This window comes from Falco rusticolus, chromosome 1 (assembly GCF_015220075.1).
Source record: "Falco rusticolus isolate bFalRus1 chromosome 1, bFalRus1.pri, whole genome shotgun sequence".
NCBI lineage: Eukaryota > Metazoa > Chordata > Aves > Falconiformes > Falconidae > Falco > Falco rusticolus.
Window position 1 is genome coordinate 77,389,093 of NC_051187.1, and position 16,708 is coordinate 77,405,800.

The 16,708-nt window shown below is 36.6% G+C and overlaps 1 protein-coding gene across 7 annotated transcripts in view; it reads left to right on the plus strand.

Annotated features, from left to right (window-relative positions):
* Positions 1 to 16,708, plus strand: part of SH3TC1 (SH3 domain and tetratricopeptide repeats 1) — a 60,031-nt gene that overhangs the window by 28,215 nt on the left and 15,108 nt on the right. For 2 of the 7 annotated variants that reach the window (XR_005103941.1, XM_037385594.1), the window contains exons 15-17: positions 858 to 980; positions 1,263 to 1,413; positions 2,296 to 2,492. Coding sequence is in view for 4 of the 7 variants with exons in the window: in XM_037385594.1 (XP_037241491.1) it covers positions 858 to 980; positions 1,263 to 1,413; positions 2,296 to 2,492 (471 nt within the window). In the remaining 3 variants the exon portion in view is untranslated. Of the gene's footprint in view, positions 1 to 857; positions 981 to 1,262; positions 1,414 to 2,295; positions 2,493 to 2,714; positions 3,931 to 5,680; positions 13,369 to 16,708 lie in introns of those variants that run through there. The other 5 variants (XR_005103943.1, XR_005103944.1, XM_037385605.1 and 2 more) reach the window with 5 other exon arrangements.

Here is a 16,708-nt window from a genome sequence, read left to right on the forward strand (position 1 = left end):
TCCATGAGGAAAGTCTCAAAGCAGGAATCTGCCCACTAAAAGGTTGACCACTGTGCCAGTAATTTGTGGAAGTCATCATATCTTAACTTGCATGTAAAACAACATTGCTACAATATGATGCAATGGAGTCCTTAGGTGCCTGAAGCCAAAATAGGTGGAAAAGGTTCACTGCTTTTGTGCTTAAGTCGAGAGATGGACTTGTATTAATTGAATGCAATTTGAAAACTAAATATCATAAAGCCAACGCAAGATTCTCGATCTTGCTTTGTGTAAAAAGTCCCCTTTCTCATTACTACTTATCCTATCAATAACTGAGTATCCTGTATTCTTGCTTTGGGGAGGATGCATGCTGCCTCTCATGAAATCCTTTTTTCTAACATGGGCTGTATTTTTTTTTTTTTCAGAAGAACAGGATAGCGGAGCTGTATTTATTTACAGAATTCACAGGCTTTTAAGTCTGCACTGTTAGTAATATCTAACTTGCAATTGGAATTTATTTCTATGATGTTTGCTCTAATTCAAATTTAACATAGCAGGTATCAAATACGCTGTGTTTTTAGGGTGCCATGTACTGACAAAGGTAGCAGGATATTACTGCTAGAAAAAGGGAGAACTGTAATACTATGTGTGCCCAGGTTGTTACTTCTTTCGTAGCTGCCACTGGCTTGCTCGAAAAGAGGGTACCAAAAAACAGAGCATGGGCCCATCAACTACAGCCTTTCCCATCTTATAATGATAAGAGAGGCCTTAATAAGATGATTTTTTTTTCAATTGCTAATGCTTATGATTTTTTTTTTTTACCAAGAAGTAACCAAGATTTATATTCTTTCTTTCCCCGTTCCTTCTGTTCTTCTCAGGTTGCTCAGGATGCTGCTCTTTACACAGGAGATCCAAAGTTAGGAATGGAATTGTTTGAAGCTGCCGGAGACATATTTTTCAATGGTACTTGGGAAAAGGAGAAAGCAGTGACTTTCTACAGGGTTTGTGCAGTTTTTCTACTTCATTGATAGTTATGTACCTTCTTACTGTAGCAGGTATTCTACAAATGCTGAACCAAAAGGTGAACCTCTCAGCAGTTTATAACCTATTGGAGCTGAGTACTTTATCATGGTGTTAGGAGTTGAAACAGTTGTATCTATTGTGTGTAAGATATGTTATAAGCAAGGTGCAAAAAGAAACCTGAAATTGCTTGACATGACATGAATGGAAACCTGTCAATGTGCGTGTTGGGGTTCAGCCTAAGATGGTGTTTTGCATTTCAGGACAGGGCTCTTCCACTTGCCGTTCAGACTGGGAACAAAACCACTGAACTCAGATTATGCAATAAACTGGTGGAACTGCTGGTGAATCTGAAAATTTATGAGGAAAGCCTGGAATATGCAAAAGCATCTCTCATGCTCAGTGTAAAATTAGGTAAGACCAACCTGAATTAAAGTAGAATATGACTGATTTTTAAATACAGCAGAAGTCTAAAAAGTTGTCTTCCTTTGAGTTCAGTCAGATTTCTTGTCAGGGTTTCATAGCAATACTGTCATTGCTATTTTTGCCTCTGTTCAAGAATGAACAAGTTTATTACTGCCTCTTCTAACTCCAAGTTCATATGGAAAAACCTTTGGTAGACCACAGAATTAAACTTGGAATTCCAAGTCCAAACTGAGTGTGCTTCTAATAACTCAGATGTAATACTGATGAGTACTATTGTCCCAAGAGGCTTTTGAGTGTCATACTTTCAGATTTGCTCATAGCCTTGCTAGTGAATAGACCTAGGATGAAGTAATCAAAAATGAGAGAGATGGTTTAAAAAATGACTATTCTTTGAGTTTGGGAGCTGTTCAGCTGATTGGGAACCATCTCACCCCTCCATACAACCACAGACAGGTCACTGATCAGTCTGAAAATCATTTTTTGTCATAACTTTTGATGTAAAGTATGTACTGGCAAGGGAGTCTTTAATCCCATTAGCTTTCTTTTTTTCATTACTTTCATAATAATTTATGGTCTTTGTAACTAGTGAAGGGTATATATCTATATATGAGAGACAAATGTAGTTATTTCTTAAAATCCCAGACACCCTGAAAACCTATGGCAGGAAATCCAGGAATTCTATGGGATTTTTCTTTAAGGGCAGGTTTTGGCCATGTATCTCTTTAGCAAAATTAGTTTTATTCAACAAAAGTTCAGCAAATACCATATAGAAAAATAAAATAAAAAAAAATAGTATAGATGTATTCTGATTTGAGACAATTTGCCTATTTTGTCTCTTTGGTTTTATCCTGACATATATTATCTCATTAGGAAATCAGCTAAATGAACGAATAGCTTATCATCGGCTGGCTGCCATCCATCATCATTTGGGTCACTGTGAACTAGCTGAACACTTTTATTTAAAGGCCTTGTCCCTTTGTTCCTCTCCTCTGGAGTTTGAGGAGGAAACACTGTATTACGTCAAGGTGTACTTGATCTTAGGAGACATTATATTCTATGACCTTAAGGTAAGAAATACTAAAAATGACTGCAGAAAATAATTACACAGAGTAATGTTTCATAACATCAGGTTTTACCACATCTTGGGTTTACGCATTTAGAACGTAAATAATAAAGTAGGAAGTTCAGAATCTACAATATTCTCATTTGATACCTAATAAACTGAGCTTGCATGTTCTTTTCCACCAGTTATACTACAGAGGATACTATCTTTGTGTCTCTTATTTCAGGATCCCTTTGATGCAGCAGGCTATTACCATTTGGCACTTGCTGCTGCCATGGACCTGGGCAATAAAAAAGCTCAACTGAAGATTTACACAAGACTTGCAATAATCTACCATAACTTCCTTGTGGATCGGGAAATGTCTCTCTTTTTCTATCAAAAGGCAAGAGCCTTTGCAACAGAGCTGAAGATTAGGAGGATAAATCTAGCTCCTGATCAGTGTTATAAGAGTCCATAAGTATATTTGGCAAATGCAGTCTAACAATTATATAAGTATCTAGGAAAATACTGCACTGGCTTTGTAGGAGGATGCAGAATGCATTCATGTCTCCTTATGCATGTGCTGTAAGCCAGAGCTCAGCATCCCAGACTAAATTACCGGTTTGTATGACCATGAAAAACATTTTATTTTCTCCAATATATACAGTCTTGATCAGCCTATGAACTAAACCCAAATCCCAACAGTCTTTATTTAAACTATTTTTTCCTTTGCTATCTGTTTCTGCCTAGCTGGATACTGGAAAATCATCAATGCATAGATGCAATGAAAAACATTTAATGAAGTGTTTTAGAGGAAATAACATTCCATATGAATTGTGGCTTTCTTTGCATGAACTAGCTCTTGTATAACCTAGCCCTACTACGTTCATGACATCAAGTAAATACATTTGCACAAGCACATTAGGTGGGGTATTCAAGAACTGGTTTGATCCAGTTCCCCAGACATCACCCCTAGCTTCCTATCAGATTAATCTACTGCAGCACCTACAGCCAGTAGTAAAGATTTATCTTCTAATCCCTGAAAATACTTCTGTACATGTTGTAATAACTAACTGGTTTCCAAAACTGAAGTCTCTAGTAACATGTAAGCTGTAACTTTGTGCATTTCAGTGGTCATGTGAAGTCCCTCTTTCCAAAGACAAATTATCTGTTTTTAACTGACTCTTTTCAGAACTGTCAGTTCTCTGCAATAATTTTACAGCATTTCCTACTGTCTTGCATGTAACTACATTATGTTCAGAAAAATGTACTACTTTAGTTGCGAAAATTCTAAATTGTTGATTTTGGTAGTTCTAAATCTTTGTGCCTCTAAACACTTTCATACTAAAGCTATGGTGGAAATGACATATTAGATCATGCTGTATATTTTGAGAAGAAATGCCAATGTCTGTAAAAAAGTCTGATAATATTGTGATTAAATAATCAGATACATTTTGAAATTATGCCTTTTCATTTTCTGTAAGAACTTCATGCAGAAACTGCTTATTTTTTTTAAGAGACATTACAAAGAATGGAAATAGGGAAGAGTCTTTGGAAGATGCGCACACAGTGTCAGAAATCAGCTAGAAGCTGTTTGCTACATATTAATTTTATTTGCTTAAACTGCCAAACCTGGGGAAAGGTGCAAAAACCAAACTTTTTTCTGGTCTGTGTATATATGTAATCTCATTGCTTTGGTTCTTTGTCTAAGAATCTTTTTTTTTTTTTTTTTTTTTCCCTCTAAAATCTGTCATTCACAGCACATTTTGAACACTTTCCATATTTATACTCGGGTATCTGACATCTGTCATCTTTTTGACCTTGTGAATTCTTCATTAGCTTTTTACCTTCCCTACAGGAAGAGAGGATAGTTATCTATCATCAAGATAGACTGACACTTAGGATGCTCTCCAGGGAGGTGGGAAGTAAATCTTCCTCTGTGTGTTGTAAGCACTGGTCTATATAACAGATAGTTGCCACTATCATGATAATCGTGACCTCTCAATTACCGTGAAGAGATTTGACTTTAGGTAGACAAGGTAACTTCACAGTCCTGTACTTGGCTCAAAGGTCCAGAAAGTGAAGTGAGGCTTCAGCCCTATACCTTCGAGCTTAAACAAGTCTTATTTTATATTTCTAGAAGGCTCCTTACACAGTAAGCTTTGCTTTTTTGTTTTCTCTTAATGGTGTAAAGAGAACTTATGCGTGTTCAATTTCATGCTGAGGATTACATAGGTAAAAATAATGAACATGATAGTGCCTTGCTTGTAAATATGCAGCATTATTAAATATATCTTGGCACTTTGCTTTTAAAAAATGAAGTTTTATGTTGGTTAGTGAATCAGACTTCTAATGCCTTGATTGTAGAAATGTGTGTACTGCTCAAAGCAATTCCGCAGACAATTTTGGGTTGTGTTTGTTTGGTTTTGGACACTCACAATCAGACTGTAACTAAGCATTAAAGTTGAAAGTTTCACTGTTCAGGTGCCTTAGGAATCTACTTTGAAGACTCAGATTCAGATTGGTGTCGTATTGCCCCCCCTAGTATGGGAAATCAATAATTCCGTATCCTCTTCCTTATTTTGATCAAAAAACTCAACATAAGTCCTGCACGATCTCTGCAGAGCTGGGAAATTTGTAGATGTTGCTCTCTGTTCATTAACTTGCTTTTCAGTGCTTGGCAGTCTATTTTTCCATCTCATTTGGCTTTCAGACTAGATAAATTTATAACCTCTCTCTGGTTCTGATTGCTGTAATCACAGGCAGCCTCTTTGTACTCTGGTAAGGGAAGCTGCAGTTCCTAATCTGGAATTCAATTCTGCTGATAAGACCTATCTTTTTTTCTTGTATTGCTACTTCATCTTGTTGCCTTGATTCCACATAATTTTTGCTTTCATAGCAATCCAGTTCCTTATGATTAATTCATCCATTAATGTTAAATTGTGCTTGGACAACATATAACACACTAAATTTCTTGGCCATTCCCTTCAAGCTAGTTGAACAGCATACAAAAATGTATCCAGCTTTTGAAAAAGCAGTACCTGACTTCCCTCCTTGCTCTGATGGCACAGGAATTGTTTCCCTACTTAGTGCAAGTCATAGGCATAGGATTTCAAAGAACTGTATTCCTATTGGATATATAAATGGCATTTTAGGTTTTTAAAACGTGTTTAAAAAAATCCGTTAGACTTTTAAACATATATTTTTCTCCAGGAAGCACAACATCATTTTACATTGAATTTATCACAGAATTGTAATTGAACAGCAAAGTTGGAATTTACACATTCTGGGAGGAACTAAATATGAGCTAAAGGAATTTACTGTCAAGATCTGTTCCCTTCGATCAGGAGTAGTAGGATTCATCTTCCCTCCAGCAAGCACCTGTTAGATGGCTCTACTCTCTTTAACATCGGAGAATGGTCAACTCTCTACAATGTAGAATTTTATAGGTGGGTGACATGAATCTTACCTTGTGTGCTTCCTGATTGAAGTCTTTATAAATGGAAGCTTGTTTATTTGAGATATAAATGTCTTGTTTTCACATAGCTGTTATGTAAATAATAAATTTTGGCTAGGTAACTGGCAGAACATTCTTCTAGTTCAATGAAGCAAAAAGGTAGAACAGCATGGAGTCTAGATGCCTTGTAGATAGGGTATAAAAAGCATAAATCTGCAGGGTCTGTTTGTTAGAAAAGACAGAGTGTGGGATGTTTGAATGATAAATAAAAAAGACATAGGAAGCATATGTAGATTCAGAGCTTCTACCTAGAACTAGTTGTGTAGCTAGTCAGTAGCAAAAGTTTGATACTCTTAATGAGCCAGAAAAAAAAGCCCTGCTGAGCTGTTAAGAGTTCTGCAGGCACGGACACTGTAGGTATTTCTGTTTGATTTGAAATAACAAGGTTCTACTTCCAGGAAGGTATGAACTGGTGCCTGTAAACAGCTACATATCTAGAACCTTGTCAGATACAGTGCCAGACATTTGTGGTGTATTCTTATGCAGGAATGATATACGTTGCCAAGTGACACTCCTTTATTTTTAAAATGGGATTACAGAGAAGGGAATGGTAGTGATGCTATCATGGTGTGGAATACTTAATTTCTTGAGTGACTTCAACCCTCATGCTCTTCTCCAACTGTAGAAGCTCACATTTCTGAAGAGGAAAATACAGAATAACCTACTCAGTAGGCTAGGGGCCTGTCTGTCTCTCCTGGTCAGATAAAAAGACATGCCCAACACTGCATACTCTCTGGGTGTCTGTAAAAGAGAGTGTACCCCTTTCCTCTTGTGGTTAAGGCATTCAATTTAGAGTAAAGGGAGGCTGAGCTTCATCACCTATGCTCTGAAAGACATGCATTAAGCATCTCTTCGTAAAATTGTCTTTGGAGTGGAAACTGGCACACAAGATTCCTGGTCGTTGGGTATCCATTAGTCTTGGTTTTTGCTAGAGTAAGAGCTCCACTGCTTTCTCATGTCCCCATTTTTGCAGCTTTGGCCTCCTCAGAGAAGTTAAGCCTGCTTCATGCAGGGTTTTTTCAGGGTGTAATCCATTCGGTTTTAACACTTCATTTTTTTGCAGGATCACCAAGCTATAGAGTTTGCCAGTCGAGAAAGCCTTTAGCCACGTGGTGGCACTCTCTAGCTTTACATCAGTGGCCTCCAGTCCAGAAAGTTCGGAAAGGGATTCAGAAAACTGAGAAAGTAACACGTTGTTCCTCCATCACCCTTCCTTTCCAACTAAAATCTAATATCTCTTTAAAAACCAACAAACCAACCAAAAAAAAGAACCCTGAAACCCCACCCATAAAACCCCCTTAAAACTGATGCCTTCAAAAATGATGACCTAAAGCCTAGCTAGGTCTTCAAGTCCCTTTTCCAGGACAAGTGAAAAGACAGATCTTCCCCAGACAAGCATCTGTGTGCTCTGTTGCAAAGGAAATCTGCTCCAAGAAAGCAATGGAGCACTTGCAGGGAGTAGGAGGAAGAGTTGAAATAATAATTCTAAGCTAATTTTAAATGCTTGAAGTTCTGTTCACAGACAACCTAGAGAAAGTTCACTGCTTTGATGTAGTACACAGCTTTATTTGGTAACAAGAAAAGTGGAGTGTAAATACAGAACACTGTGGCAGAGAAGAAACGTAGTAAACGAGGTTAGAGGCAGGCATGTGCTGAAAAATATTGGTGCTAGTTTAAAATGGTCAACTCTTGACAGCTACTTGTTTTGTCAAGAGAAATTCCATATGAATTCCTTTGTATGAGCCTGCTGCTATAGTATTCTATGCAGTGATGTTAAAAATAACCTACGGAACAAAGTGCTTTTTCTGAAAATATACCAATGAGATTAGCAGAGTTACTAGCTGTTTTCTCACTTAATATAAATTGCCTGCCTGGTTTTATTGCCTGCTGAAGTGTTAAGGAGATGTTCCTCTAAATATTTTGCTTCTAATGCTTTTCTGCCTTCATTTTGCCATTTCAGATAATGAAGGGAAGAAAAAAGATGTTTAATTTCCCAAAATGTTTATCTCTATCTGGCACTTCAATCACTGAGTGGCAGGCTAAGTTGCCATAACAGTGCACTGACATACTAAACGGATTGTATCTTTCCATGAAAAGGCAAACGAAACAAGATTATTCTGACGTACAGTATCATAAAACTTATATGCCATTTAGATGCTGAATTACTTTAGAGAGTAATTTTGCTGGGAAACTTGAAAATTTTCAGCAGGTGTTTTTCCTGATGTAGCAGATGTACAAAATCTGCTCAAAGTACCCTCAAAGTACCCTTTCTTTGCCAACAGAAAGGGAAATTCTGTCAACAGAAGGGAATTTCACCATTGCACGGAAAATATTTAAATTTTTGGAAGTTAGAATGGGTATGATAAATGGAGCATTTTTGCTTTTCTAAAAATAACACAGGTTCTTTCCAAATGTTTCCTGAAGTATATCTAACACCACTGGCTGGTGTTAAGATACTTGTGCTCTGTCAGTCAAGTTATAAACTGGGGGAGAGAGAAACTTCTCAGGAGCCAATCCATTCCCAAACTGGGGAAAGACTTTATCAAGAATTATGGACCATTACTCACCAGCTCATAATTTGCTTGAAGTGCAGATACATTTCTAGATGCCTGCCTTTTCTAACTAACATATGCCATAGTCATGTGTCTGAGATGCCACACACCCGTTTCTTTCTCTCCCTTCAGAAGGAGATTTAGCACAGTACCAGTGTAGCTGGGCACTTTTTGCAGTATCAGAAAGCAACAGCATATGGGTATTAGGACATACAAGCAAGAACCGAAGAAATGACTGAAAGTGACCTTGAACCAAAATATTGCTGTCTCTTCTGGAGTTCTTGTACGTTTTGGCCTTTGGTCATGAATAATTGTGTGTATGTGGGTGGGGATGTTAGGAGAATTGGGGGCTTACGTCTAGTGATGTAGTGAACCCCCAAGTTAATTTCTGCATTTTCCCATTATTTCTCTTTAGCAATTCATATCCATTTAATAATGTAAAAAAATTCTAAATACAGTTACGTTGTTGCTGTTCAGTGCCAATGCAGCAAAGTATACATATTTGCTTGAAATTTGAATGTAAATTAATTACTTTTAGTCTATTTTCCTTTTAAGGAGTTATTTTCAGCCTTGAACAACCTATGGTTTACTGAAGCAATTTTATTCTCAATTCAGAATTGAATTACTAAACATGATTGTAAAATGTAGTCAGGATGTTTTTTCTCATGTTTTCAAAGTTGACATTAATACTAACTATGCAAAAGCATCCAAATTATACAGAAACAGGACAGTAAAATAAATACATCCACTCTATCTATGAAACTATTCCCTAGGCACTATTATTTCTAAAATTTTCATTTTTGGCATAATTCTGTACTTATTTCTTTGGTAATTTAAGTGATACGCAGTGCAATTTTCTTTAAATCTTGAAGCTTTGTCTCTTATTGCTCAGAAGACTTAGTGAAAATTCATTCAACCTTGTACCAATGAATTGAACTCAAGAGAAAACACTTGTAAATTGCTTACAAAGTAATCTGAAAAGTTTTTCTTTTATGCTCTGCTGTAGGTCTGTCAATTATACACTGTATAAAAGTTCTTTTCTGTTCTTCCTGCATACCAGAGATAACAATAATCTTACATGCAAACTTACAGCTGAGTAAATATGTTGTTCACCATGAAGTAATGATAATTATAGGACTATAATATTACTCTTCCTTTATTTTCTGAGATAGCAGTCATTCTGAAAGTTTCCCATTTTATTTTACTTCTAGATAAATATAGGTTTCTTAAAATCTTGAAAACCTGTAACTACAAGAAGTTTCAAGAAAATCAAGGTGTGTGTCAGCAAGTATCTTAGCCTAATAATCTGTCCTTTACTAACAGGTTTTAATGTTTAATGGACGTGTTTGTTTCTCACATATTTTTTCTCCTTTCAGAGATAAGTGGAATTTTTGGGTGGAATGACTTTGTTAGATTTTGTATTTCTTTTTTTTTTTTTCTTTTTTTTTTTTTTTTTGTGCATGTCTGTGATTTTCTGGGCCATTGAACAGATGATAACGCTTCCTTATTAAATCAGAGAAAAGTCATCCTTACTGTACCTTTTGCCAATTACATTCACTCTATTGCTTTCCTTTTTTAGATACCATTTTTACTTGGGTTTAGGTCTGCCAGGCTTTTCATCACCCTTGCTGGATCCTGGGTGTCTGCCACATACCAGTTAATGTTGGGAAAAAATCAATCCTATTTCTAAGAATGAGTCTAGAGAAAAGTGAACTAATTGGTCAATGTTTATTTTAAACAAAATTAAGTCTGGTTGCCCATTCGCTGATTTACCAGCGAAGTGTGGACTTTCTCCTATTAAAAAGTATTCCTGTCATAAGCTTTTAAAAAATTGCAACTTGTGTAGGAAAGATGTTTTGACACATGCTACCAAAATTCTATGCCTATGAGCAAGCTTGAGCTACTTGCAGCTTGTAGGGGTAAGCAGGCTCTGCAATCCGTATGCTTCATGCTGTTACAAGGGTCAAGCAAATGAACCTATGAGACTTCCAGCAGAAAATAAGAGAATAGCTTTGAGAAGTATGAACAAAGCTTATCCTTTGCTGAAAATAAGGAAAAATGGGAGGGGAGCTGCTTTTGAATATACTGCTGCATCACATCCAGTCTCCCATACGCACAGTAATCATATTAGAAGATTCAGAATTTTCTGCTGCTTTTTGTTAAGCAGCCCAAACCATGTTTTTTAATTGGCAAGCGGCAGAACTTAAAGCAGTGCACTGACTAGGTTTCTCTATGATTTTGGTCTTTGTAATGTGCAAATATCTACAATTTTGCAAGCTGCTTGTTTAGTGCTTCTGAACTTTACTTTAAAATCTATACTTGGATTACCCAAATGTATTTGTTGATCTCTTCTGAACCCTCTTATATTTTTAAATTAATTTGATAAACTAATCCTGTATTAAATATGCTGGATATGGTTTATAACAAGTTAAATCTAATATAAACTTAGGTTGAGCACTTAGAAATTTAGATTGCTGCCTTTGGACCTCTATGTTCACAAGTTCAGGTTTTATTTTACTCAGTTGCTGGACATGAAAATCTGATTTAAACAATAAGCCACATTCTCAGTTTATATAGATCAGCTAAGCTCCATTAAAATAAAGCCCCAGATTTGGGTGAAATTAAGAATTTGAGATTTGGCTAAAGTTCTATATCTAACATGACACTCCCTTGCCACAGGAGATTAAAGCTAAAGTGCTGAGGTCCTGCATAAAGGCCCAAGTTGACTGAATCTCCCTCCCATATGATAACTCCTGAGCAGCTCTGGTGTGTGGCTCTGTTTTCCCGTGTGAGAGTCTGGAGGAGCAGGTTATGTGGGCATGGACAAACTGATGAGAGTTCCTTAGTATTGTGTTTGCACTAAACCATGAGGAGCACTTCTCAGCAGGATGTAGAAGTTTTTTGGCATATTCCTTACACATCCTTTTTCTTGGTTGTCCTCTCAGTGACCTTCCTCTCCCCTTTACTGTTCTACAAAATATTAGAGGTTCTACTGGAAAGAGGGCTGCAGAGTAGGACACATTTTACAGGATTTGGTTTATAAGACCCATTAGAGAGGTCTGATTCTGGAAGAAGGTCACAAGTGTGTGCTCTGAAACAAGTCTCTCACTTTCCTTATAGTTCAAGATCTTATGGAACTTTTTGTCTTCTGAAAAAAAATCTATAATCCTTGTCTGATTCATATTTCTGTAATTAGAGTCCTCTCCTATTCCATAATTCATAAGCCAAGATACAGTCTGCTTTGTTTGCATTTTCATGAGGCTAACACTTGGCTGATTTTATTGGAGTGTGATTTTGACAATTTTTGCTTGGATTCTTCCTTAATTCTTTTGTTATCTTATGCAGAAACTTTGCACAGTTAGTCTATCAGGCTATATGAAGGGTTATCAATGAGAGGATAATTTTATCCTGCATTTAATATTGAACATTAGGAAGACAGGAAATTTTGAAATTGAGCCTTCAGTTCCCCTGAATTAAGGGAAAATATAAAGAAATTTGTAAATGGTTTTTATTTCTTAAAAGCAGTATCAAGGCATATTTTCACACATTCTTTTGTAATTTCGGAAATTTTAATTTAAAGCTGAAAAACAGCTTAATATAAGGGTTCAGATTAAGCAAGCACATATATTATCAATGTCTATCTGTTTAAAATGGTCTTGTGACCATCTAACAGAATATGCATTTGGTGTTTTATTAAAGTAATAATATGTGTGGGATATTCAGTGGTGTTTTCCCAATTGTGGTCAAAGTAGTTTGGAGAATTCAAACATAACAAAAACAGTCTCATGACACTTGGAGATCCTCTTTTTTTTTGTTTGTTTGTTTTTCCATGTCTATCTAATACAGTGTTACTACACTGCTTTTAATGACTTCATTTCTACTCCAGAAAAAATTAAACCTGTGCATTGAACAAGCACAGGAAAGCAATCTTCATTGCATTTTCAGAAGTAGTATAATTTTTTCTCATGGGCTTGATTAGTTATGCCATAGAGACTAAAGAACAAAGCTGTTAAACCCACTCCAGTATTACCAGTAACAGTTTAAGTGAAGAGGCTCAAATGGGTAACTGAAGAATGTGCGTGCCAATAAGATTCAAGCATTCATTAGCTATATTTCTATATGAAGATCTTGGAAAAAGTTTCACAGATTAAAAAAAAGTACAAAATGTGCAAGAAAGGGTACAAAAAATTACAAAAATATGGAAGATTGCTGACCAAGATTTGGTATAATATGTCTATGTTCAAGATCTTTTATTCCAGCTCAGAAGTCCTTTGTCTTTGTATTTTTGCAAACGTACAATTCATGTTAAGATTTTAGCCCTATTTTTATTTTGCTTCATGTGATTGCAAAACTTATTTTCATGCAGTAGAAGGAGGATTGGAACACTATAGAAGATATGTGAAAACAAAGATAATTGTTACACCTCATGGAATAAAGCACCAAAGTTACAACCCTTGAGTTCCCCAGGCCTACAGGTTCAGCCAGCTGAGTATAAATCTTGGCCAGCGTCTGAATTTTTACTATCATGTTTAGTTGCTGTAACCCATATTATGGGGTGTGGTGGAATGTCAATGTTTAAAATCATCCATATCCTGAGGCAATACCTCTGAATAAATGGTGGGAAGCAGAAAAGATCTGAAAATAACCTGATGCTATTTTTTTTCCTTTCAAATGCTCAGTCCACTAAGGGGAGGTGGCTCTTCTTTGCTGGGTGCAGTCAAGTATTACTTTTCATTTGGTCTACACTCTACTGTACATTAAAATCATGTTCATTCTTTAATGCCATCTTTCATGAATAAAAGCAAACTAATAAAAGTCTCTGAAAGAACTCACCATTCAAATAAATCTGTTTCATTATTATAGAGGCTTAAATCTTCCCTTAGAAATAGTTTATGTACTTGTAATTGAACTTCTTAAAATAAAAGATCTCGTTACAAATTTATTTCACACACCCTTTTCCAAAGAACATACAAATTTGGTTCAGTCCCAAGAGCCTACTCTTGGCTGAACTTTTTATTATTATTATAAAGAGTCTACTAGAAAAGCACAAAGTCTCTGTGGTTTGGATTTGACAACGTTGCAACTCCTAGATTACCATTGTTCTTACACTTGGTGAAATCTGTAGCGGTAATTTAGGTAGCCACCTTTCTTCTGGAGCCTCAAGGCCCTCAGAAGTGGGATTTATTTAATAAAAGACATAATACACACCACTAGTGAGAGACACAGTAGGAAATACCAAGATGATGTTAAACTGTCTTAATGCTCACAGGTCAGAGTTTGCCAGGATAAGTACTTTCATGGGACAGTGGATGAAGATGAAGTAATAAATGCCAGGCTATGTAAAACACTGTCCTATCATACATCGTCTTGTACAAGAACATAACGTAGTAAACGTGATTTACTGAAAATTTGAAAATAAGTTCCTGGGACTTCATACTACCAAAATAGAAAGGATTTCAAACAGCAACCTTCAAATAGATAATTTTGAGCCTGCTTACATATTTTGAAGAAGTCTGGATATCTGTAATTTGCCAATGATGGCAAACAGAAAAGGGCTAAATGCATTTCTGAGTGTAGGATCAGAATTCAAATCGCTTTGAGAAAGGAAACTTGTGTTAAAGACCTGTGTTATGGAGAATAAATGTGGAACGGGAAATAGCTGACAGGGTGACAGAAGAGGATGAAGGATTGTAATGGGTGACAAGTCAGACAAGAATAAACATTTTGGCTGTAGTGCAGGAACAGCAAGCTTCGAATTAGTAGAGGTGTCATGGACAACAGAGAAATTTATTCTCTGTCCAGTGAGATCTTGGATGAAGAACTGTATCCAGTTATAGGCGCAACGCAAGAAAGCTGTTGACAAATTAGAGCACAAAGAGGAACAATGAGACTTATAAGTTTAGAAAATATGAACTTTGAGGAAGGGTTGAAGGAACAATGTTTGTTTAGTCTAGAACAGACTGAGGGCAGATATAATAGTCTTCACATTGTAAAAGCCTTTTATGAAGAAGATAGCTCTTCTCATCTGCAGGGAAAAGGAAAATAAGATTTATATTGTGTATTTTCATAACAGTAGAGTAATGAAGTACCAGGATCTGTAACATAAAGAGAGTCTCCTTTTTAAAAACAAGTTAGAAAAATTTTTAAGTTGTATTTGCTGTCCCTCAGGGCACCAAGGGTGCACTGGATCCCTAGAGATCCTTCTGATTCCTTGCATTTGCTTGCTTTCAGGATTTCATTTGACAAAATAGAACAGCTTAAGCTATGGAGGGATCAAAAGACCTCCATCTGTAAATGTCCCAGAGCCTAGTGAATATAAGCCAAAGGAGATGGTGATTCAGATTCTTTCATGTCTAGCTGTCCGACCTCTAACTAAAAGGGCATTACTTCACTTGGTTGCATTCTGTAGGGACAAACCATGCTTACATCACTGGAGTGAGAGATAGGGGAAACCTGTTTTCTTTCAATTTTGTAAGGTTATAACAGTTTCTTTGGCACTGTCAGTGCTGATGTGTATGTGACCAGTGCCAAAGCTGTAAGCGTACATGAGGTTTAATCAGGCTGAATCTGTTCAGAACAGATTTTGAATGGTGGTTATACCAAAACACTGGATAGATGCTTAGTAAGGAATCCCATATCCTACAGTGACTGAATGGGCTTTGGTATACCCAAGCTAAACAATAAAAAAAAACTTTTTGGAAGATTTAGCTTTTTCATTGTATTATTCTTGTGCTCAGACAAGCTTAGTGCTTGTGAATGGAAGCAGATATGACAGCAAAAGAGACAGACACAATTTCTTTATCTACACAGACACAGCATGAAATACAGTGGCAATGCTGATGCTCAAATGCTTTCTCAGTTTATGGAAGGATACTTTAGTCTTCAGGCTGATGCAGAAACAATTACTTACCAAGACTGATGGTTCTGATACAAGTGCCTGCACACTAGGAAATGAGAGAAGAGTGTAGGCTAAAGAACAGCTGTCGCTGACATCTTGGACTTGAAACTCCTAATTCAGAACAGAAATGTAACATCCATTGCATGTTACTGATCTGTTCAGCAACCCATTTCCACTACTAAAACATTTTTTATAAGCAGAATGGGTTTATATGCATAACTTTATTTCACCTGCATGTAAGACTCCCTAATTTTAACTGAAAAATGCAGCTACTTTCAAAATTTTACAACATTTGTCAGGAAGAATCAGTTTCAATAGTGGGTCAAGGATGACAGAAACTTTTCCAGCATTTTTTCTTGTTATGTGTTTCTACTGGCTTACATCTCCTTTCCATCCATCATCCTCAATGGAAATACTTCAAAGTATTACTGTGTAGGCTAGGCAGATGGATGAATCGGTCAGATATTAGGTGCTTGACACCAAAGCTCCACTCCTCTAAACTCATGCTTATCAGCTGCTTAAAGCAGTCTGAAGTCCATAGACACTTGCAATTTTGGCCACTGTATTCTTTTCCTGTGGTATAACCATAGTTCCCACATCACGAGTGGCTCAAACCTCATATCTAAGTCCCATCAGGATCTGCTAACAAGACATTCCTTTGCTTATTTTGGTTGATGCCTTAATCCAGAAAGTAGTTTTGAACTTGCTTAATAAATCAGTTTTTTAAAAAGAATTAACTGAAAGAGGCTGCTTTCCCTAACCATCAGGGACAGTTAATTTTGGGGAAGAGGTAACAGAAAATAGAGGAAGTTCTATCAGTATGTTCCTAACAGACAAATAAGACTGTGAAATCATACAGAGTCTCTCTGGCTTTGTGGTTTACCATAAACTGATGGGCACTACTACTGAATATCTTCGTACTTATCCTAAGGTCCCAAGTAATCATATGAGGGCTTTGCAGTTCCAAAACTAGGTTCTTATTGGGAAAAAAAAGTTTTCTTTCAGAAGCAGAAGTCACACAGTAAAACAGCAGGGCAATTACCACATGCCTACCTTTGCTGGGTCTCAGCTGTATGAAAAGCACAATGATCCCAGTGTTGTGAACTTCCATTACACATCCAGTAGGCTTTGTTGATTGTCCTACATTGGCCTTTCAGCTGTGGGCACTGTGGTTTGAAGTTGATGAAAACTCTGGCGAACACCCTCAAGACTAAAAGACAACTGCTTTTCAGTGGCTACAGTATTACTGTGAAGTTTACAAAAATATAATCAAG